Source organism: Mus caroli, unplaced genomic scaffold (assembly GCF_978045245.1).
Source record: "Mus caroli unplaced genomic scaffold, Mus_caroli_1 scaffold_8, whole genome shotgun sequence".
NCBI classification, from domain to species: domain Eukaryota; kingdom Metazoa; phylum Chordata; class Mammalia; order Rodentia; family Muridae; genus Mus; species Mus caroli.
The window spans coordinates 120644015-120667072 of NW_028227263.1; the positions used below are offsets into that span (position 1 = coordinate 120644015).

General features: G+C 46.8%; 1 protein-coding gene across 2 annotated transcripts; it reads right to left on the reverse strand.

The window, feature by feature from the left end:
* Positions 1-792: 792 nt before the first annotated feature.
* Positions 793-21448, reverse strand: LOC110298946 (cell adhesion molecule CEACAM6-like). Of its 2 annotated transcripts, none has more exons than XM_085842032.1 (10): positions 21104-21448; positions 17831-18187; positions 14221-14499; positions 13507-13761; positions 11826-12101; positions 2127-2250; positions 1822-1894; positions 1454-1506; positions 1287-1334; positions 793-825 (listed from the first exon to the last, which is right to left on the reverse strand). In XM_085842032.1, the coding sequence occupies exons 1-7, from the start codon at positions 21162-21164 to the stop codon at positions 1831-1833; spliced, it is 1416 nt and encodes a 471-aa protein (XP_085698158.1). In that variant the 5' UTR covers positions 21165-21448; the 3' UTR covers positions 793-825; positions 1287-1334; positions 1454-1506; positions 1822-1830. The 2 variants fall into 2 exon arrangements, with proteins under 2 accessions (XP_085698158.1, XP_021024152.1); XM_021168493.2 differs by lacking the exon at positions 793-825 and adding an exon at positions 846-1113.
* Positions 21449-23058: the final 1610 nt, after the last annotated feature.

Below are 23058 nucleotides of genomic sequence, written 5' to 3' on the forward strand. Positions count from 1 at the left end.
CAATAGCCTTGGTAGGTACAAAGACGGCAGACAGCCCTAAAGAGGACTACCAACAGCGTCAGATAGAAGACTGGTCCAGACTAGAGTGGGAAGACAGCTTTGAAAACACTGCCTTTATCAATTGTTAAAAGGATGTAAGTTCTTTGGCAGGAGTTTTCTGACAGAGAACACAGGCACACAGTCATCCTCTCCTTCATCAACCTGCACGGTCTGTCAATCTCCTGAGTAGGAAACCATGCCTCAGGAAGGCTGTCTGTGCAGACTTTAGAACACAGTAGCCAGCCTACCTAACCACGCAGCCCGTGGTCCTCTGGCCATTGTCCACCCCTTGAGGGCCTTCCATCTGCAGTGGGCCGTTTGGCCGATGCCCACCCTCACTCTCGGGCCTCCCTTGTTTCTCTAAGAAACCTGCCACTCTCCTGTACAATGCCTGACAGATTAAAGGACAAGAGTACAGAGATCCCAGGACCTGCACCTCTCACTGCTTTGAATGGAATCCCTTCCACTGAAGGCCAGAGCAGGTTCCGATGATGCTAGACAAGGCGGAAGGGTGTGGCCCTTCCTTGTTTGGGTTTGTGCTGGGAGCTACAGGTGCGAGCTCAGTCGCACCCTTGACCTCTCTCTATAGTGGGCAGAATATAGGTGAGCAGGCTAAGGACGAGAGAGGCGAAGCTCCTTGTCTATTGCACGAGGCACTAAGGACACACACTTGACAGCACAGTTGTGGCTCTGAGTCCCCAGTTCCCACAGAGCTCTCTGAGAGGAAACAGGAAGTGTGAGTCGCAATACTTGCCTCAAGAGGAGAGTTGTCATGGGGCCTGTGACCTGCGGGAGGAAGCACGAGAAGATTCACCAGAGCACAGAAAGGCAAAGTTGATCTAAGACTCGCGATTTGTAGCTGAAGGAGGCGAAGCTAGACACGCTGAGGGCTGAGGGTTGGTGATGCGCATGGCCGGCTAGAGAGTTTGCGTGCTACAGAGTCTGTTCTGCAGACTGAGCTTATTAGCGCCAGAAGAGAGGCAACAAAGACAGAAGCCTGGATCTGCAGGAGTTCTCCCAGATCACAGAGCTGTGATAAATCTTTCCTCAGGGGTATGTGTCAGGGACGTGCTCCTATGAAGACAAGGGACACAATTCACACTCACGGCAGAGTCTCCTAAAGGAGAATGAGTGTCCAGCACCCTCAGGGGTCGGGGGAGCCATTAGCAAGAGGAACGGACTCCTGGACACGTGGTTCCCTCAGACCTGCCCCGCCTAGATGGACTGAATCTCCCTTCAGCACTGACCTGGTCTCCTGTGGCCGGGAAGAGGTGAGGACCTCCAGCAACTGAGGGCTGGGGAGAGAAGATCTGCTCTGTGAGTCAGACAATGGACAGTGGCTGGTGTCCCAGATGCCATGGTGGGGACAGGTGGTGGAACCTTCTGGTTCCCCTTGGTCAGTGGCTGTGCTTACCTGGGGTGGACAGTGTTGGCTTGTCCTCACTGAGAATGCTCTTACTTCTTGCTCTACATAAGTGGGAGACATTGCCACTGTTATTTGCTTCCTGAGTTGGGGAGCACCCTGGGAGCCATGACTCCTGACTTGTCTCGCTTGGTGCTGCCTCCTTTCCCATCTGAGCAGTCCCCTCCCGGCCTTTGCTCCCTTTGCCCTGTCATTTGCTATCTTTCTACCTGGTGCTGGGGATGGTTATTTTGGGGGAGTGGATCTTTTGGGTGCTCTGCACAGTCTATCTTCACACACACCCCAACTCGTCTCCCACAGGGAGGTTGTTCCAGGGGACCCCGAGGATGCTTGCGTCTCCTCTAGATTCTCCCACCTACCTTTCTGTACTACTCTTTTGCTCTCGTCCAGTTCTTTTGTTCCTCCCCGTGTATTCTTTTGCGGCTTTCCCGACTGGGAGACAGAGAAATACAATGGGGTCTTTTACTCTAAGCCATATGGGAATGGCAGGGACATGAGCAACAGAGAGAGGGATTGGGGAGTCATCGGGAAGGCAGGGATTTGAGGACCTCCGAGAGTTAATGAGAAGCAGGCATTATAGGAAAGGCTTAGTCCAGGGACAGAGATGAAGAAAACCTTTTCCGTTCCCAAGCAGGGAGGAAGGGGAAGAGGAAAGGCACCATACTTGTCAAACTTCTTGAGAAACACCAAATACACCAGGCTTCCTAGGATAGCCAGCCCAGCCAGGACTTCAGCAACCAAGCTAGCCACAATCAGGGGTGACAACGGGAAATTTTTTGACGGTTGATCTGTGGTGGAAGGATATCAGAAGAGGGAATTACAGTCATTTTATGGTGGGTATCAGAAAGGTACTCTCGGCATGGCGGGTGTCCCTGTCTGTTGCTTTGGGGGATACATCTTCTATAAGAAGGTCCAGAGGTGACTGGGGGGAGGGAGGTGTGAAGTGAGGCTGGGTGACCCAGCCCAGTAAATAATGTCTTTATTCTTCTAGATGCCTCTTACAAATCTCTAAGACAATCAACCCAAAGTTAGCATTATGTAACAAAATCTATTTTTTTTTTGCAGAGGGTGGGCCATGTGTCTATCTGAAGGCCCACCTTCATCCAGTCAGAGTAAGTGACAACTGATGTTAGGTTGCTATGGGGATGTTAACAAAGAGAGATATTAGCAAGGCCTAATATGGCATTCAGAGATCTATTTCATCGCTTACCTCAATGGTTTCATTAACAGAGTAAGACTGGGTACACTGGCATGGGGGGGTGCTTTCCTCCATATATCCCTCCATAATCTACAGATATTTTCCATAAGCCGGTCAGCCACTTTCCAGGGCTGGCTTGCACTGCCTGGCCTAGCTCAGCCTCCAGGGCTGTAGTCCACTGCTGTAAAGATCCTAGGCTGGGCAGACAGTCTCCGTGTCAATTATATTCTATGCCACATGCTTTGGGGGAATGACTGTGCACCCCTAGGCCAAGCATAATATTCTCAACTCATCGTGTTTCCTGGAAGCCACTGTGCAGGCTTTAAAATCACTAACACAGCATCTGGGGTTCTGTTCGTTGTTTTCAAAGCTACTCTGGCTCTTCATGGATCCCTATATTTGCCTTTGAGTCACGTGGACATAGTTCATTTTGCACTTAAACATCTGTGGTGGATTGAATAGGTATGGCTCCCATAGGCTCATGTGTTTGAATGCCTGGTCCATAGGGAGAGACACTATTAGGAGGTGTTGCCTGGTTGGAGGAAGTGTGTCACCGTGGGGGTGGGCTTTGAGGTCTCCTAGCTCAAACTACACCAAGTGTGCCACACAGTCTCCTTCTGCTGCCTGTGGATCAAGATGTAGAACTCTCAGCTCCTTCTTCATGTCTGCCTGCATACTGCTATACTTCCTGCTCTGACAATGGACTGAACCTCTGAAACTGTAAGCCAGTGTCAAGTAAATGTTTTCCTTTATAGGAATTGCTATGATCGAGGTGTCTCTTTACAGGACTGGATCTCTACGATATCATCCTTCCCCCCTCCCCGCTTGCACTTTTTTTAATATAAGATTTATTTATTGTACGTATATGAATACACTGTAGTTGTCTTCAGACACCAGAAGAGGGCATCAGATCCATTACAGATGGTGACCTCTGGAAGAGCAGACAGTGCTCTTAATCACTAAACCATTTCTCCAGCCTCTTGTTTGTTTTTTTTTTTTTTTAATTTTATGTATATTGGTGTTTTACCTACATGTATGTCTGTGTGAGGGTGCCAGATTCCCTGGAACTGTAGTTACAGATGGCTGTGAGCCACCATGTGGGTTTTGGGAATTGAACCTAGGTCCTTTGGGAGAACGGTCAGTGCTCTTAACCACTGAGTCATCTCTCCAGCCCCTTGCTTGCCTTTGTACTTTACAGACTTTGTGTATACTTGCCCAAATCCTTCATCTGTAACTGAACTTCTTCCCCATAAAGAATAGATTCTACAATGGACCTCTCTCTGAAGCCCAGTAAACTGGCTACTGACTGTGTGCACACCGCTTTCTTAGAAAGAGCTGCTCTGGACAGGAGAGATGGCTCAGAGGTTAAGAGTACCAACTGCTCTTCTGAGTCATGAGTTCAATTCCCAGCAACCACATGGTGGCTCACAACCATCTGTAATGAGAAACAAGTAAAGAACTATGGACTTGGAGTGAGCAGGGCCCAGAGCAAGAGGGAGAAAGGGAAGTGGGAGAAAAAAAAAGAGAGAAAGAGCTGTTCTGTTGTTTTCCAGGTCCTAATACTGGTCGGTGATGTTAACATCATACCTAATCACTCATACAGCCATTCAACTGGGAACTGATTACTGCCACAGTCCCTCAGGTTAGAAAGCCTTTGTCTCAGGACTGGTGGTTGTTCACATCACCCAGTTCCCCTGCTTCCCAGAGCAATCTCTCCACACTCGAACTAGAATTCTCACAATCCAGGCTCTGGTTGGAGTTCTCATTGTTTGAAAGCCTTTCTCAACAAGCAGATCAGGGGCTGTAAACTCAGCTATCATCGTAGCCTCTTGCACTGAGCCTCTACTAAGGCTCTGTGTGTGGAAATGTGACTTGTTCTGTGTTAAAGGTCAGACCTGAGAGGGGAGCACCTATCACTGCTATCATGTTCTCTTCCTTGTTACTCTCAATGGCTCTCGTGGGTTCTGAATCTAATGGAGACTTTTATACCACATCCAACCATCTCAACCTCCCCTTCTGTCTCTCTCTGGTTCTCTGTCTCTCTCTGCCTCTCTGTCTCTCTGTCTTTCTTTCTCTATATCTCTCTTTGTTTCTCTGTCTCTTTCTCTATCTCCCTCAACATCCCCTTACCCCCCAAATAGAGACTAATGCAATGGAGACAGTCTACATGCCTTTGCCTGTTGTATCCTCTCTCATTCAGGCAAATTCCTTGTGGGAAAAAGGTGAACATCACTTTCTGCCACCAAAACAAAGGCATCTACTTATGATCATCTCTTGTGTGCACTATTCCAGTGTCATAATATATTCTGAAGTCCATCAAAAAGTCACATGGTCCACCTCTTTCACCAAGGATAGCATGCTACCCATACCATTACAGAAAGATGGTCACCCTGGGATCTCCTCAAAGGGCACTCCACTTTCAGTGCTCTCTGCATGCCTTGATTGTATGCCCTATGATCCACCATATGGAATTTACAGCCTCCAACATTACTAGGTGGTGTGCCATCATATCACACTGAAAAAGGTACCACACTGAGAGTAGCTTAACAGATAATGCATACTCGCATGATCAGGCCAGTTCCATGTGTTGGCACCCTTTGCTGTGGCCGTGTGACTACCTCTCCCCAGCTCATCCTTGATACTATCAGTCTTTTTTTTTTGTGATTTCTTTTTCTTTTCTTCACTTTTATTAAAAATAGATTCTTCTTCTTTCTTTTTTTTAGGTTTATTTATCTATTTATTATATGTAAGTACACTGTAGCTGTCTTCAAACACATCAGAAGAGGGAGTCAGATCTTGTTAGAAATGGTTGTGAGTCATCATGTGGTTGCTGGGATTTGAACTCAGGACCTTTGGAAGAGCATTCGGTGCTTTTAACCACTGAGCCATCTCTCTAGCTCTCCCCTCCCCTCCCCTCCCCTCCCCTCCCCTCCCCTCCCCTCCCCTCCCCTCCCCTCCCCTCCCTCCCTCCCTCCCTCCCTCCCTCCCTCCCTCCCTCCCTCCCTCCCTCTCTCTCTCTCTCTCTCTCTCTCTCTCTCTCTCTCTTTCTTTCTTTCTTTCTTTCTTTCTCTTTCTTTCTGTCTTTCTTTCTTTCTTTCTTTCTTTTTTGGTTTTTGTTTTTGTTTTTTTTTTTTTTTTTGGTTTTTCGAGACAGGGTTTCTCTGTGTAGCCCTGGCTGTCCTGGAACTCACTTTGTAGACCAGGCTGGCCTCGAACTCAGAAATCCGCCTGCCTCTGCCTCCCGAGTGCTGGGATTAAAGGTGTGTGCCACCACCACCTGGCTTCTTTCTTTTTTTTATTAATTGTTTTATTCTTTTACATTTAAAATAATATTCCCCTTCCCGGTTACCCCTCCACAACTCCCCATCTTTCCCCCCCCACTCCCTCTCCTCTTTGTTTCTAAGAGGGAGCTCTCCACCCACTCACCCACTCCCACCTTACCACTCTAGAATCCCCCTTATGTTTGGGGCATCAAGCCTCCACAGGACCAAGGCTCTCCCCTCCCATTGATAGCAGATAAGGCCATCCTCTGCTACATATGTGTCTGGAGCCATGGCTCCCTCTCTGTATATTCTTTGGGTAGTGGTTTAGTCTCTGGGAGCTCTGGGTGGTCCAGTTAGTTGATATTGTTTTACCTGTGAGGTTCCCATCCCCTTCAGCTCCTTCAGTCTTACCCCTAGCTCTTCCATTGGGGTCCCCAGGCCCATCCCTGACCTCAAGCTGTACCACAGAGCAATAGTGATAAAAACCGCATGGTATTGGTATAGAGATATACAGGTAGATCAATGGAATAGAATTGAAGACCCCAAAATAAACCCACACACATATGGTCACTTGATCTTTGACAAAGAAGCCAAAAACATCCAGTGGAAAAAAGACAGCATTTTCAACAAATGGTGCTGGTTCAACTGGTGGTCAGCATGTAGAAGAATGCAAATTGATCCATTCTTATCTCCTTGTACAAAGCTCAAGTTCAAGTGGATTAAGGGCCTTCACAAAAACTAGCAATGCTGAATCTAATAGAATAGAAAGTGGGGGAAGATCCTTGAATAGATGGGCACAGGAGAAAATTTCCTGAATAGAACACCAGTGGCTCAGGCCCTCAGATCAACTATAGACAAATGGGACCTCATAAAATTGCAAAGCTTCTGTAAGGCAAAGGACACTGGCAATAGGACAAAATGACAACCCATAGATTGGGAAAAGATCTTTACTAACCCTACATCTGATAGAGGGCTGATATCCAAAATATACAAAGAACTCAAGAAGTTAGACTCCAGAAAACCAAATAACCCTATTAAAAATAGGGTACAGAGCTAAACAAAGAATTCAAAACGGAGGAATCTGGAATTGCCGAGAAGCACTTAAAGAAATAGTTAACATCCTTAGTAGTCATCAGGGAAATGCAAATAAAAATGACCCTGAGATTCCATCTCAACCAATCAGAATGGCTAAGATAAAAAAATCCAGGTGACAGCAGATGCTGGAGATGATGTGGAGAAAAAGTAGCACTCCTTCATTGCTGTGGTACTGCAAGCTGGCAAAATCACTTTGGAAATCAATCCAATGGTTCCTCAGAAAATCAGAAATGGTTTTACCTGAAGACCCAGCTATACCACTACTGGGAATATATCCAAAAGATGTTCCAACATATAACAAGGACACATGCTCTATTATGTTTATAGCAGCCTTATATATAATAGCCAGAAGCTGGGAACAAGCCAGATGTCCAACAGAAGAATGCATAAAGAAAATGTGGTACATTTACACAGTGAAGTACTGCTCAACTATTAAAAACAATGACCTTATGAAATTCACAGGCAGATGGATGGAACTAGGAAATATCCTGAGTGAGGGTAACCCAGACACAAAAGAACACACAGACACAAAAGAACATTCACTGATAAGTGTATATTAGCCCCAAAGCTTTGAATACGCACAATACAACCCACAAACCATATGGACCTTAAGAAAAAGAAAGACCAAAGTCGATGCTTCAATCCTATATAGAAGGGGGAACAAAATAATCACAGGAAATAGAGGAGGGAGGCACCTGTGAGGGAGAGAGGATGGGGAGAGCAAAAAAGGCGGGGCAGGATCAGGTATTGGAAGGGACAGAAGTACAGAGGCTCAGGAAGTCGAATAGAAATATGTAGCACGGGCTGGTGAGATGGCTCAGTGGGTAAGAGCACCCGACTGCTCTTCCAAAGGTCCAGAGTTCAAATCCCAGCAACCACATGGTGGCTCACAACCATCTGTAACGAGATCTGGTGCCCTCTTCTGGAGTGTCTGAAGACAGCTACAGTGTACTTACATATAATAAATAAATAAATCTTAAAAAAAAAAAAAGAAATATTTAGCAGTGGGGGTTGGAGAACTGGGGATAGCTACTAGAACGGTCCAGACTCCAGGGAAGCAAGAGGCTCCCAGGACCCAAAGAGGATAACTTGAGCCAAATACTCAACAAAGGGAAGATAGAACCTGTAGAGACCACCTCCAGTAGATAGGCACAGCCTCCAGTTGAGGGATGGGGCCGCCCACCCATCTCAAAGTTGTTAACACAGGAATGTTCCTGTCTAAAGGAAAGACAGGGACAAAAACATGGAACAGAGACTGAAGGAAAGGCTATCCAGAGACCCCCCCCCCCGACCTAGGAATCCATCTTATCTGCAGACACCAAACCCTCACACTTTTGCTGATGCCAAGAAGCACTTGCTGACAGGAGCCTGGTATGGCTGTTTCTTGGGAGGTCCTACGAGCACCTAACCAATACAGATGCAGATACAGATACTCACAGCCAATCATTGAACTGAGCCTGGTACGACTATAAGTCTTTATTCAGATGCCAATTGTGTTGTGTCACTTTGACTGATCAAAGAAGTGATTTTACCAGAATTGAGCACAGTGAATCAGTGAGTTTATTGAAGTTACTTATAGGAACATGGGCAAAGGGTTACTTAACAGAAACATGAATGACTGGAAGGCAGCCACATCACAGACAAGTCCATCCCAGCATGGGTAACAGCTCACAAATCTGCATTGGTGGATAGGAAAGCCTACTCTCCCAGAAACAGTTATTCTATACAGCCTCAGGGAGAGGTGAGTGGGTACTGTTAGTTTCAGGAGCTTCTTGAGACTTGTGAGTTTGCATTCCTTCTGACCACAACCACATGTTTATTTCAGAGGAAACAGCTGCCCAGTTAAAAAGCTGAACTTCTTTGTAAATAGAAGGCTGAAAGGTGCTTATTAGGGAGTTGGCATAGGAAGAAAATACTGAGGAGCTATTGATAGCAGGATATAAATTTCACATGGGAAGAGGACCAGATTAGAAGTAACCTATAGAGAATTATATTTCAAAGTAGCTACAATGAATTTCAAATGTCTCATCACAACAAATGGGAGATAAATGAGGTAATGGATACTAATTGGCTTAGTTAAACACTCTGCCTTGTACACAGATATCAAAGAACACATTCTACTTCTCCAAAGTATGTATAGCTAGGATGCTGGTTAAATCACTATTTTTTTTTTTTTTTTTTTAGGTTTTTCGAGACAGGGTTTCTCTGTATAGCCCTGGCTGTCCTGGAACTCACTTTGTAGACCAGGCTGGCCTCGAACTCAGAAATCCGTCTGCCTCTGCCTCCCGAGTGCTGGGATTAAAGGCGTGCGCCACCACGCCCGGCTAGTGGTTAAATCACTATTAACAAGTAATAGACCAAGGTTGTTATCAAGAAAGTGGAAAGACCTTTTCAACTGCTAAAAAATGTTATGTATTGTAAATGTGAACATGAGTCAAAATACATAGAGGCTTCTCATGACTCAACAATAGTCACAGTAAAAACCACAAACAGCCCAAATTCAAAAAGAAGAAAGAGACCTGACATTAAAAAAAAAAATGCTGGGAGTGGTGGCAAACATGCTTAATCCTAGCACTTGAGAGGCAATGGCTGGTGGATCTCTGTGAGTTCGGCTAGCCTGTTCTACAGAATGAGTTTCAGGACAGCCAGGGCTACATAGAGAAACCCTATCTTGGGGGCGGGGGGCGGGGCAGGGGAAAGATAAACAATACAGCTAATGAAGAACGGCAGATATAAAGAACTGTTCATGTGTTACTCTGCTAATGTGAAAGGCCTGGGGTAGTTGGTTACATTGTAGAATGGTAGTTACGGGAGCTGAAGTGGGAGGGGCGCTACTGGCTCTGTGTGACTGCATGTGCGCATGTGTGCATATCTGCATGGAAACCAGAAGTTGATGTTGAGGTTATCCACAATCAGTTTGTCACTTGTTTCTTCCTCTTTTTGGGGACAGAGGGTCTCATAGATCTGTAGTGCATCAGTTGGCTAGCCTGGCTATTCTGTCTCTACCTTGACATTTCCTGCCACATCCTGCTTATATATGGGTGCTGGTGATCCACATACCTGCTTGTCACTGTCCCTAAAGCTAACATATAATGACTATGAAGACTTGTGTGTTAAAATGATAAAGTTCTGGAAATGGACCATGGCTACACAACCCTGTAAATGTACACTTCAAAATAGCTAAAACAGGAAATACCATACATAATATATATTGTATATATTATATAATGTAGGTCATCAATATAGATTATATTTTACATATATTATAGATTATAAATATATGTAACATGTAATATTTTATATTCCTATATATATTAGATATATACTTTAAAATAGCTAAAACCAAAAATACCATATATAATATACCACAAATATATTATATTTTATATTATAATTTATATACATTATAAATATATTATATAACATGTATATCATATAAAATTACACAATAAAATATAAATTAATAAATAATATGTAATGTGTAGCATGTAACATGTAATACATATAACATAACATAAACATAATACACAACATACAGGTATAATGTATGTTATAGATAATGATATATATTTATAATTATACAAATTACATATAACTTATATAAATATAATTATATATAATATATGTAATTTACCATAAAAACACCATACAGAAAAGCCTCTTGCGCAAGGTCAAGGTAAACGGCACAGGAGAGGAAGCCTTCTCCACCCATGGCTTTCATCTCCCTGGATTAAATCAATCTCAGGTCATCAGAAATATTCAGAAAAACCCAGAGGTGGGGTGCACATCTGTAGGAGCAGCAGCTGGCTGTGGAGGCAGGAGGATCAGAGTTCATGACAATCATCATCTCCATCCTGAGAGGAAGCCTGGGCTGGGACACGGTTCCCAAAGCAGCAAAAGACCTCAGCCACACAAAGCCTCTCAGAGCAACTGTCTGCGTGGAAAACTGCACAGACGTGTCCTGGCCTGGCTCTCACCACCAGAGCAGCGCACTTTGTCTTGTTCTGGTGTTGTGTCTCATGCTGGAGTCTGAACATGACGCACAGTAGGTGTGACGGCATGCAGACTTACCTTGAAACACTGCCATTTTTGCAGGGGACAAGACCATCCATGGATGCTGTTATCAATGGGTCTCCTGGAGCCATTTGCCCATGGATCCCAGCGATCGGGTGCCAGACTCAGAGCTTGACTCTTAGTAATTGACTTTGTATTGGGTTTACAGTTTGGGTTCTATTTGTGTATATGTTACTTAGAGAGAGGTTCTTGGTCTGTAAGTCAGGCTGGTCTTTCTCTCCATCCTCCTGCCTCAGCCTCCCAAATGTGGGGGTAATAATGGATGATAGCATGCCTCACGATACAGGTGTCTCAGCTGACATTCTCTTCCCTGGGCCTGTCGTCAGTTTTGCACACTATCGGTAAAGAATCCCCCAGTACTTGGAGATGGTACAGTTCAATAGTGTCATGAACAAAACTGACCGAGTTGGGTCCCTATAACCCAGGTAGAGGTAAAGGGGAGAGACCTAAGCGCATCTTCTGATCTCCACGTGTGTACTATGGTACCTGTGTGCTACCCAATAATAATAAGCTTTTAAGAAACCCCCTGGTGGGGCCCACCCTCTCAGAGGCAAAGGGGAGGGGGCTGAGGGGAGGGACTCTGTGAGGGGGGACCAGGAGGGAGGCAATGTTTGGGATGTAAATAAATAAATAATACCCCCAAAAGCCAAAACAAAAACAAAAAAAGAACAACCCCCCCCCCCAAAGAAATCCCCTGGTAACATGTCAGAGGGAAAGAAACCTGGTCACTCACAGAGCACAGCCAGTTTGACTGGATCACTCTGCCTGGTGTTGAGGGGGTTGGAGACCTCACACTGGTATGCCCCGGCATCCTCCTTTGTGACTGGGTCTATGGTGAGCCTTCTGTTGTTCCAGGAGAACGACACTCTATCTGTGGCCTTCAGTTTCTGATTGTTGAATATCCACCCGATGGAAACTCCAGTATTTTCCAGTATGCAGGTCAGGTCCACAAAATGACGTTCTAAGACTGTTTCGTTTTTGACTTGGATATGGGGCTTTGGCAATTTCTCTGTTAACATATAGAAGAGAGGACCTGCTAAAAGGAGTCTTTCTTTACAGAAAGGTTTCAGCCAGCTCTTGGGGACCAGAGGATGGCCCTGAAGTTGTCTCCAGCACTGCAGAGATTCCCTCCATCTTGGTTCAGGAGACAGTCTATAGGGAGAGTGAGGACATCTGTTTAAACCTCTCTTCTCCCATGTCTCCTGGCATTACCCTGGGGCATGTCGCTAGCTTTCATAACAAGAATCTCTTCTAGGCTCCAATGTCCAACATCTTTACCATCAGGGAACTCTAGATTTTCATACAAAATAATAAGCTTCATTATGACATTTTCAAGAAACACATCTTACTATACTTTATTCACACTCATTCTATAATTATTTCTCTATATAGACATTACCTATATATAGATATTATGTCTCTCTCTCTAGACAGATATTACATTCTTGTTTTCACTTCTTATTTTCATACATACACACATACATACGTATGTACATTCATACTGTGCTGGCTTGAATATGCTAGCCCAGGGAGTGGCACTATTAGGAGATGTGGCCTAGTTGGAGTAAGGGTGTCATTGTGGCAGACACTTTATTGGCTGAGCCATCTCCTTACCCATTGTGCTCTTCCATATTTCCTTTGCCTCCCAAGCAGGGATCCCACAGTGAAACCATCTGCTCTCTCCTGTGCACCAAGTGTCCACAACCTCCCACGACACATCATCAGAGCAAGGACCTGGCTTAGGGACGCCGACTCCAAAGCTCACTTTTTTCTCAGTATCAAACTCCTGACCCCATGATGGTTCTGGCATTGACTGGCTTCAGGGTTTATCCAGATTCTGGATAGGTGTTTCACGGTAACTCTCCAACCATCCTGTCCGACTGCAGGTGGAGTCACAATAGAACCAGTCAGCAGGGCGGAGCAGAACCGGGGAGAGCCGTCAACTGCTGTGTACCTTCTGTTGGGGGTGAAGTGTTCCCAACTCCACAGGTGGGCAAAGAGTGGTGTGAGCATGTTGTAGTGTCCTGGTGTCCTTTGTAGATCATGGAGAGTGTAAAAGACAAGAGGCAACCCAGAGGATGAAGGAGCAGCAGGACCCCCTCCCCCCCAGCATGTACTAATCGTGCCGGAGGCTTGCGACATTTAGAATATCCCTCTTTGAAATCCACATTGAACCCCAGGTCAGCAGAGAGAAGTCAGTGTATTCAGGAGAAAAGAGTGTCTCCTGGGTCAAGGTACCCCAGAGGAGGACCAGGGTTGGCTTGCAGCCATGAACAGGGTCAAGGCACCCCAGAGGAGGACCAGGGTTGGCTTGCAGCCATGAACAGGAGCCACGGATTTCCTTCCTCTGCTCTTTATAGAAAACCAGAGCCCACACCCAGAGATTGGCCCTGATGTTCCAAGAAGCCACTTACCAACTATTATAACTTCTTTGTCTTTGGAATTATTGCGGCCAGTCGCTGGGTTATTGACGAGGCAGGTATACAGTCCATTATTACGTATGCCGACCTGGTAGATAGATACCTCTTGTCTAGAATTCCAGGGTTCTCCATTGATATTCCAGGAATAGTGTGCTTTGGGGTGAGACACTGTTTGGCAGGAGAGCCACATGCTCTTGCCTTCCTCGAAGTATTTGTTTGGGGGAAATATTTCGGGGGTATCTGGGCCATCTGGGGGAAAGAGAAAGACGTGATGCCATAAAGGACACAGAAAGATCCTGTTCTGTAGAAGGTCAGTGTGTCCCTGAGCAGGGTGACAACCTTGCTTTACAATTGTGATAGGCAGGGCTGGCCCTTGGATAAGTCATAGTTTCCTCTGAGGGCTTCAGGTCCCTCTCTAACATTCCACACACACACACACACACACACACACACACACACACACACACACACACACACACAGAGGATTCCACTCACATCCTGTCCATTAAAGAACTCAAACATGGATCATGCCCTGCTTTCTGTCACTAGCACTGATCCTCAGCCCCTTTACTGTCTGTCTAAAGTCTTGGTCTGCCAGGATGTAGACCATTGGAGCACATGGGGTGGCCAGTCTGGTTCAGGGGCAAGAGTCAGTGTCATGGACGTGTATTGAGCTGCAGGGATAAGACAGGAATAGAAGTTACTCACAGAAAACATCCAGAGTGAACGGGTCACTATGGAAGGCACTCAGCGGGTTCTTAGCTTCGCACTCATAGTGTCCTCTGAAATGCCTAGAGACCTTGAACAAGGTGAGAGTTGCATTACCCCGAGACAGGACGACGCGGTCGCCAATGTGAAGCTTCTTACCGTTTAGATGCCACAGGTAGGTTGTTTTCTGGAAGGGAGGTTCGCAAGTTAACTCAACAGTGTCTTGACCCTCCACAGCAGTGGTCCTGTTGCTTGTTATGGAGGGTTTGCTTAACAGAGCTGTGTAGATAACAGAAAAGAGTGATCTGTGTGGTACTGGATACCTGGAAAGTCCTCTCCCTAATAAGGGTGTGCATCTCTCACCCATCCACCAAGGAGGAGTGAGCCACAGACAGATACACAAGGCTCTGGGCACTCAGGCCCTCGGGTGTTGGAGAATCACTGGCTTTCTCACATGGGAGCTGAGCGGCAGAGTTTGGATGTGGACTGACCTGGGAATGGCAGCAGCAGTCCTGCCTGGCTCTCCTGCCCTCACTGCCTGACCTTAGTGATGAGTTATTTCTTCACTGGTGAAAGGAGCCAATTCAAGACAGATGAGATTATATTAAATTCAGGTTTGTTGGGAAGCTGCTCTTGGTTGAGTTCACTGGCCCCAAGGACCAATGCCAGGGAAGTCACCATGGGGAGATAGAAGTGGGGAAAGGGGAAGAGAAAGAGGGAAAGGGCGCACATGCAGGTGCAGAGAGAAAGAAGAGAGAGACCAAACTGTCTGGATTGTATAGGGCAGAGCCTCTGGGGGGAAGGGCAGCCCCACCCTGGGCTGGAAAGTTCAGGTTGGAGGCTGGGTATGCTAGGTAGGGACTGAGGGATGCTGGGAGAACCTGGAGGCCAGGTCTGCTTTGGTGTGTAAAATATGCACTTCAGCGCCTTGATGGGGCTGAAACCAAACACTTAGGTCAGGTGTGCTTGAGTCCTGTCTGCTGTGTTGCTCTCCACTGCTCAGCCTGAGGCTTGGCTTTCCCAGGCTGTCATGTTGACAAGTCAGCATGTGACATCCCATGACCCATAGTCTATCCTAAGCCCAAGAGCAGTGATCAGAAACCACACAGAGAAGACTTGAAGCAAGACCAATACCAGCTCAGCAGTCATCCGGGATCCCAGTGTCAGAGTGAGGGGGACAGACAGGACTCAGGAAGAAAACCTTGTTCTTGTGTCTAAGAGGAAAGTCTCTCTAGAGTGCAGTCAGCTTTAGACTAAAGTCTACAGCCCTTCAGGACTGCATATGATTCTCCTGTCGTGAGTCCTGTGAAATGGATGGAACTACTCACAGGAAGTGTGCCTTGTCTGTGACACTAAATGTGGACAAATGCCATGCCATGTTAATAAGTTTCGAAGAGTAGCTGCTCTGGAGAGTCTGGCAAAGTGGCTTGGAGCCAATAAATGCATGCAAAATGCTTTATCCCTTTACTCTGACCCCCCCGCCCCCCAGAAACCACAACTCAAGCTGTGGCAAGTTCTCCCAGACGGGGCAGATCGACAGCAAAGTCCTAGACTTGAGCTGACAACAGAGACATCCTGAGAACATAGTTGTGTGTGGAGGTGGGTTAGCCCATGCCAGCCCTAGATGATACAGCCCCCTCTTGAAGGTTTTAAGAAGCAGTGACATATTGAGAAGGAGCCAGGAACTCTGTGGCCTGCAGCCTGTCTCCCTGGGAATCTGTATACCGTGAATCAGTACAGACAGGAGTAATTTCCCTGTCTTGTCTTGTGACTTGCGTCACACACCAGTCACAAAAGAGACCTGGGTCAGACACAGGCAGCGAGACCTTTTTGTCTAATGGTGGAACCTCTTCTGCCTTCTGTGTTCTCTACCTCTGTTCTGCAGGCATGGTCTGGCTACAGGTGTAGACAGGAAGGGAACGGGACAGTCAGCCATTAATGGGGGAAGGGAGGAGAGAAGCAAGCTGTGCAGGGAACGCACAGTTGCACGTGTGATAAGAGAAGAAAGAGATGGGCAGTGGACAGAGAGATCCAGGGGTCTTAGAGTGACTGCGAGGCCCCCATAGACCATAATCTGCACAGCCGCCTCAGAAGTAAGCCAGATACTCTCATCTGAGTGTCGACCTGTGAAATGGCTTCTGGGTTAGCCTTAAGAGTACATATGTGTTCACAGGAATGGGGCAGGATTGGCCTCTGGTATGGACTGAGAATGGGTTTGTCCAGAGATCTAGATGCTATACGTGTTGCAGCATCTAACTAGCTTGCAGGTTCATTCACTCATTTGTAGCTCACCCCTAAGTATGTCTAGTACTACTGAGCTTGTCTAGTACTACTGCTAGGCAGTCTTCTTTCCCTGGCCTTCCAAGTGCTGGGATTGAAGGCCAATGCCATCTTGCCTGGGCTCCCTCCATTCTTTGTCACAAAACTATTAGGAGTGGCCTACTCTTTGGGAGTCTGTCCTGGGCCAGTGTCTAGTGTGGAGGGAAGGGAGCACTGTTGTTTTCTTCATCCCCTAAAGGCAGTGACCCCCACCCCACCCTCCACCTCATCAATCAAAGAGATACGCGATTTTAAGTCCAGTAAGTCAGCACGTGCCTGGAGGACATGCTTAGACATCGTCTTGATTTATGTGATTCTCTTGCAGAATTTGGAGGATTATGAAAGTGTTCTAAGGCTCAAACTAGTCTCTCTCCCAACCTTCCTGCCTCTTAGGAAAGCTCCACAGGCACCTCAGAAGCAATCCAGTCATAGAGAAGAGAACTGTGGCTGTAGACAGACCTCCCATTCTCTGACCAGCACTCAAGCCCCCTGTAGCCCAGACTCAGCAACTGCATTTCCTCCTGCTTTGGCTTCCTTTCAGCAGGGTAACTGCTATGGGGATTTCTGTCTTGTCTATAGACTAGCCTCACAGTGCTCACAACCACCTGAGTGGTTACCCAGTTCTTAACCGAGTCCTCCAGGCCCTGGGCCAGAGACCATGTGTAGGGCAGAGCTTCCCCTTCAAACCAGCCTGCCTTCTGCAGTGTGGATGCGGGGAAGGAGTCGCTCTTGTGAAGTGCATTTCCATCCTGTGTGTCCTACACTAAGTAAGGGGCCTGGTAAGGGGCCATGATGCAGAGAGCATGTAGGCACTGTCCAGACAGTCTGTGTGTGTGTGTGTGTGTGTGTGTGTGAGAGAGAGAGAGAGAGAGAGAGATTGTGTGTGTATGTGTGAGAGAGACTGTGTGTGAGTGTGTATGTGTGAGAGAGACTGTGTGTGTGAGTGCATGAGTGTATGTGTAGATGCATATGTGAGTGTGTATGTGTGAACAAAAATATGTGTGTGAATATTGAGTGTGTTGTCAGTGTGTGTGTCTGTGAATGTGTGTGAGTAAGAGAGTGTGTGCATGTGTCAGTGTGAGTGTGTTAGTGTGTGTAAATGTGTGAGTGTGTGAGTATGAATATGTGTGTGTGTGTGCATGAGTATGTATGAGAATGTAATATGCGTGTGAGTGACTTGTGTTGAATGCATGTCTATGTAAGTGCATATGTGAGTGTGTGTGTGTGTGTGTGTGTGTGTGTAATGCAATGAGCCCCATTTAGCTGTTAGAGACCAGGGAGAATCACTTACGGTACACAAAGACTTCTACAAACAATGATTTTTGGTCATCTGCAGAATGGATATTTAGGCTGTAGATTCCAGATTGCTTCAAGGTGACATTCTGTAACATCAAGGATCCATTAGGGTACAGTGTCTCTCTCCCGCTGTATAGAGTTCCTTGTTTTGTTTCTTGAGATTTTAGTTCATACACTATAATTAGATCTTTGTCTATCGGCCATTTTCCTTTGAACCAGTGATAGGCTAATAGGTTGTCAGGCAGGTTGTGAGCAAGTAGAAGGACATTCTTCCCTTCGAGAACAGCAGGTGGCACCGACTCAATAGTGGGCTTCGCAGAGGTGGGGATGTTCCAGATGGTTAGCAGTGAGGCTGAGGGGGAGGGTAGAGAAAAACATTAATACGTAGACCTTTTATGTATAGGAAGACAGGGTCCTGTGTCATGGATAGGTATCTCTGTTCAACAGCCATATATGTATGAGTGTGTGTGTGAGTGAGTGTGTGCATGTGTATGTGAGTGTATGTGTGGGCCAGTGTGTGTGAATATGAGTGTGTATGTGTGTGTGAATATGTGAGTGTGTATGTGTGTGTGAGTGTGTATGTGTTTGTATATGTGTGTGTGAGTGTGTATGTGTGTGAGTGTGTGCCCATGTATGAGTGTATGTGTGTGTCAGTGTGTGTGAGTATATGTGTGTGTGTGAATATGTGAGTGTGTGTATATGTGTTTGCAAGTGTGAGTGTATGTGTGTGAGTGTGTATGAGTATGTATGTGTTTCCCTCCGCCCCTGCCACTGTTGAGGTCAGCAGCCTGATCTCTTTCCCATCAGCTTCCTGAACTTCCTGCCCTTCTCAAGTGGTTTGTCCAGCAGCACTGCCTTCCCAGGTGCCCCTGGAACCCACTGTTCCCTGTCCTCAGATGCACACTCCCATTCAGGGCATCCTGGGGAATGTATTCCTTAGCCACCCTTTCTAGTGACCCTGGATTGTGGGCAGTGGATGAAGTCTGTGTGTAAATGCGTATTGTTGGCCCAAGCACAGATGGCCATGTCAAGGACCCTAAAGCCCCAGACCCATGGGAATGACAATGCCTTCCTGGGGTCAGGCTCAGTATGGCAAGATTCTTTTCTGGTCTATATATGGATGTTACGAGTGACTGACCTTTAGCTAAAGCCAGTGTATGTAGAAACTGTCAACCATGGCTTCCTCTTGTTGGATGTGATTGTGTATGTGTGAGTGTGTGTGAACCTGAGACTCTTCCTTCCACTGAGATTAACCAACTTGCCTGCCTCCCTGTTCCGCTGTATACAATAAACCTGTCTCTTCAACTCAGATGTACAAAATAAGTATGCCAAGTTTCTCAGCTCCTCTTGGTACATCTCCATCAGAGCTCATGGCCCACCTAATCCCAGTTTCTCTGTACATCTGTGTGTCTGTCCTTTCTTCAGGCCCTGGTCATGCCAGTCAGGTTTTCAAGACTCAGCCTTGTGGGATGCAACTTTGGGTCTCCACTTTCTGATCTTCCCTGTGCTGTTCTGTTCATGGCTTTTTGTCAAACACACTATCTAGATGCCTTTGGTGGTCTGTCTTTCTGCCTAATATCACGTCTCTGAGAGAACAGGGATTTGTTTGACCCAGCTGTTAGCCCAGTGTTGATAATAGGCTCAGATACCTGTGTAGGAATCAGGGATGTTGCCATGATCCTGTATGTTGAGGGTTCAGCTTTGTAACTGTGGGCAGAGTATTTACTGGTCCAGGGTTTTTTGTTTGTTTCTTTGTTTTTTTGTTTTAGTTTTTGTTTTTTTAAGTCCCTGCAAACATCAGGCCGGCAGGGAAATGACTTACGTGTGGTAAGAATGAAACTCAGTTCAGCACAACTTAGTTAACCAGGGCTGGGTCAAACTTCTGGAGTCTAACACTGGCTAATTTTAGCCATATTTAAGCACAGCACAATTTTGGAAAAAAAAAGTATTCCTGATGACAACTAATTCGTTTCCAAGTGTACAACGAAGCTTAAGATGTGTTTCCGTTGAGACTCTTTACAGAGTGCAGATGGCTTCTTTCATAAAGATGGGTTCTTGTTGACTTAGAAGCAATGCTCAAGATAAGGGTCTCCAGAGAATGTCTGAGGTAAACACAGGAGTGACCTGTCCCTAGGATAACCCGGAGGTCACGCAGGCTATTCTGATGTACAAGTGAGACAGCACTCATAAGGGTGGATTTTATGAACTAAGAAGCAATGCTCAAGATTTAGGGGGGAAAGTCTGGGATATACAAATGCAACATTCTGGAGGGCTCTGGCGAAGACCGGCCCTTGCAAGGATAGCAAAGGACCAGCAGGCTGTAAACTACATCCTTTCCCTTCGTTCCCCGAGGAAGACAGGTCTTCATCTATCTTTGAAGAGACAAGCCTGGGTGTTTTAACTTTGTTGCCTTCTCCGGTGCTTATCTGTGTGCACAAGGACTTTCATGTTCTACAACCTTGACACCTTGTGAGAATCAGTCCTAAGGATTCTCTAGAGTCACAGAATTTATGGAATGTCTGCACCTTATTAAGGGAGTTTATTGTGATGACTTACAGCCTGTAGTCCCATTAACAATGGGTATCTGTGAATGGGAAGTCCAAAAATTGAATAGCTGCTCAGTCCCACTTGGCTAGTGGTTTCACTCTTGTCCCTGTATTTGTCCCTTCCCTTCCTGGGCCAAGAGAAGCCTTTGTCCCTTCCTAGAATCTTATATTCTCTAGGAGACTCCAGCCATGTAGGGAATGGAGGAAACCCCAGGGACTGAAGTGAATGTGTGCTGTTGATATGCGTGGCCACTTCAAGTTCCCCATAACTTCAGGCTCAGAAGGACGGCAAGTCCTTCCTCACAGGGCACTAGGTGGGAGTAGGGACACTGAATACAGAAAATGTCCACCATAGCTGTCTCCCTGACCCATGGATATTTGTGCCCTGAAGACTTCTCCCCTCCAGAGACGGCTCTTAGGACAGTCCAACTGTTTCCCTCAAACCCCACCTCCTCACTCAGCTGTACGCAATGACCCCTCTTCCCTGTTCAACTCTATAAAATAAACACGCTGTGCTCCTGGACCCTGCTGTTTCTCCACCAGAGATCCCAGTCCACGGATCCAAGCTTTCTCATGTGTCCGTGTGTCCACCTGTCTTTTCTTCATTCCCTTGCCACCCCAGTGTGGTCTACCCCTGGAGCTGTGCCGGATACAGCTCCTGGCTGTGGCATACCCAATCTTTTCGCAGTCTTCCTGCTCACTCCCATGGTTGTTCCCCTCACCTGTAAGCAGGAGCCCCTGCCAGGGGACACACATTGGGGGAAGGGCTGAGGGGGGCTCCATGATCTGTTGTCGGCTCTGTCCTCTCTCTGTGGAAAAGAGCTTGGGCTCCAGCACTGCTCCCAAACCCTGATGGCCCAGCCAGGTCAGTTCTGTTGTCCGTTGTCTCTCTGAGCTGAGTTCATCCTGGGCCTGGACCTTTCAGGGTCACATGGACTAGGGACAGGGCCTGTTGTTAGGACTCCCTGTTCCCTACCCTTCCGGGGTTCTCTGTTCCCCCTTCCCTGTGCTTGTCTTCAGTTCCCCATCCCCCCACAGACTGAAGTGGGCCCTAGTCAACCCATCTACCCCAGTGCTGACCTCTGTTGTGTCCTCGGCCTGAGGGCTGTTTTCATCACAGAGGGAGGCCTTGGAGCCCCAGACTAAGGGTGTGTTTCCTTTTGTGACACAGAAACACAAGTAGCTGTTCACCTGCCTTTCTCAGTGACTTCTAGGCTCTGGGACAGTGTGACTTACTCTCAGTAGGAAGGTGATAGGGATGGCTCTAGGGCAGACTGATGGGCTAGCTGAGTCATGACTGGTTGAGGAGACCAGCTCTGTATCTGGCATCAGGTTGGCCTATGGACACAAATTTAGAAACAGAAAGAGCTTCAGGTCCTGAGAAATGCAAGAGGAGATGAGCTGGATATTCTGGGCTGTACTGTCCTTGGTAGAAGGTCCAGAGAGGAAGGAACGACCTTTGGGGGGATCCATTCCATAAACAACCACCAAACCCAGACACTAGGCAGATGCCAACAAGAGCCTGCTGACAGGAGCCTGATATAGCTGTCTCCTGAGAGACTCTGCCAGTGCCTGACAAATACAGAAGTATATGCTCACGGTCATTCATTGGATGGAGCACAAGGTCCCCAATGAAGGAGCTAGAGAAAGGACCCAGGGAGCTGAAGGGGTCTGAAGCCCCGTAGGAGGAACATCAATATGAACTGACCAGTACCCCCAGAGCTCCTTGGAACTATACCACCAATCAAAGAAAACACATGGTGGAACTTGTGGCTCTAGCTGTATATGTAGCAGAGGATGGCCTAGTCTGTCATCAATGGGAGGAGAGGCCCTTGGTCCTGTGAGGGCTCTATGCCCCAGTATAGGGGAATGCCAGGACCAGGAATGGGAGTGGGTGGGTTGGGGAGCAGGGGGAGGGGGGAGGGGATAGGGGATTTTCAGAGAAGAAACTAGGAAAGAGGATACCATTTGAAATGTAAATAAAGAAAATATCTAATAAAAAATTAAATGGAGAAAACAAAACAAAACAAAAAGGTCCAGAGAGACAGTCTCTGTGTATTAGCAGAGTGTCTCCTCTCTGTTCTTGGCTCAGGTGGCTTTCCTGTAATCTCTCCCTATGGGTGATGCTCGAAGGTAACAGTGCACAGGTGCCCCCTACTGGGCAGGGGAAGAACTCACCATGCATTGTTAGGTCAAGGTATGGGCAGTAGGCTGTGTATCCATGATTGATTCAAAGCCAAGCTCCTGTCTCTGGGATTCCATTCCCTGACTGTTACTTTGTGTCTTGATATCACACCCCCCCCCCCCATGACATGAGAAGACCTGTAGAGAGACTCTCTTGTGTCCTGTATGGAAGCAGCACCTGTCAATAAAAATCTGATGGCCTGTTAGCTAAGGCAGGAAATTGGAGATGGGAGTTCTGGCAGGGAGAGAGGAACTCTGGGATAGAGTCAGCCGAGGAAGAGATTCGCCCCAACTCTGAGGAGACAGATGCATGAAGCTGAGGAGAGGTAACCAGCCATGTGGCTCATAGAACAGAACAAACAGGTTAATGAAGTTAGCTGGAGAACAAGCCCAAGCTTACGCCTAGGCATTTATTTATAAATAATCAAGTCTCAGAGTCATTACTTTGGGACCAGGGGAGTGGGTGGAAAAGCCCATGGTTGTAAAGTCCTGC

Coding starts and splice junctions, on each gene's coding strand:
- LOC110298946 (XM_085842032.1), bottom strand. CDS start 21,164: ATGGAGCCCCCCTCAGCCCTTCCCCCAATGTGTGTCCCCTGGCAGGGG. Junction 12,102..13,506: donor CAAAGAAGTTATAATAGTTG/GTAAGTGGCTTC, acceptor ATATGTTAACAG/AGAAATTGCCAAAGCCCCAT. Junction 2,251..11,825: donor AGTCAAACTGGCTGTGCTCT/GTGAGTGACCAG, acceptor CTTCCACCACAG/ATCAACCGTCAAAAAATTTC.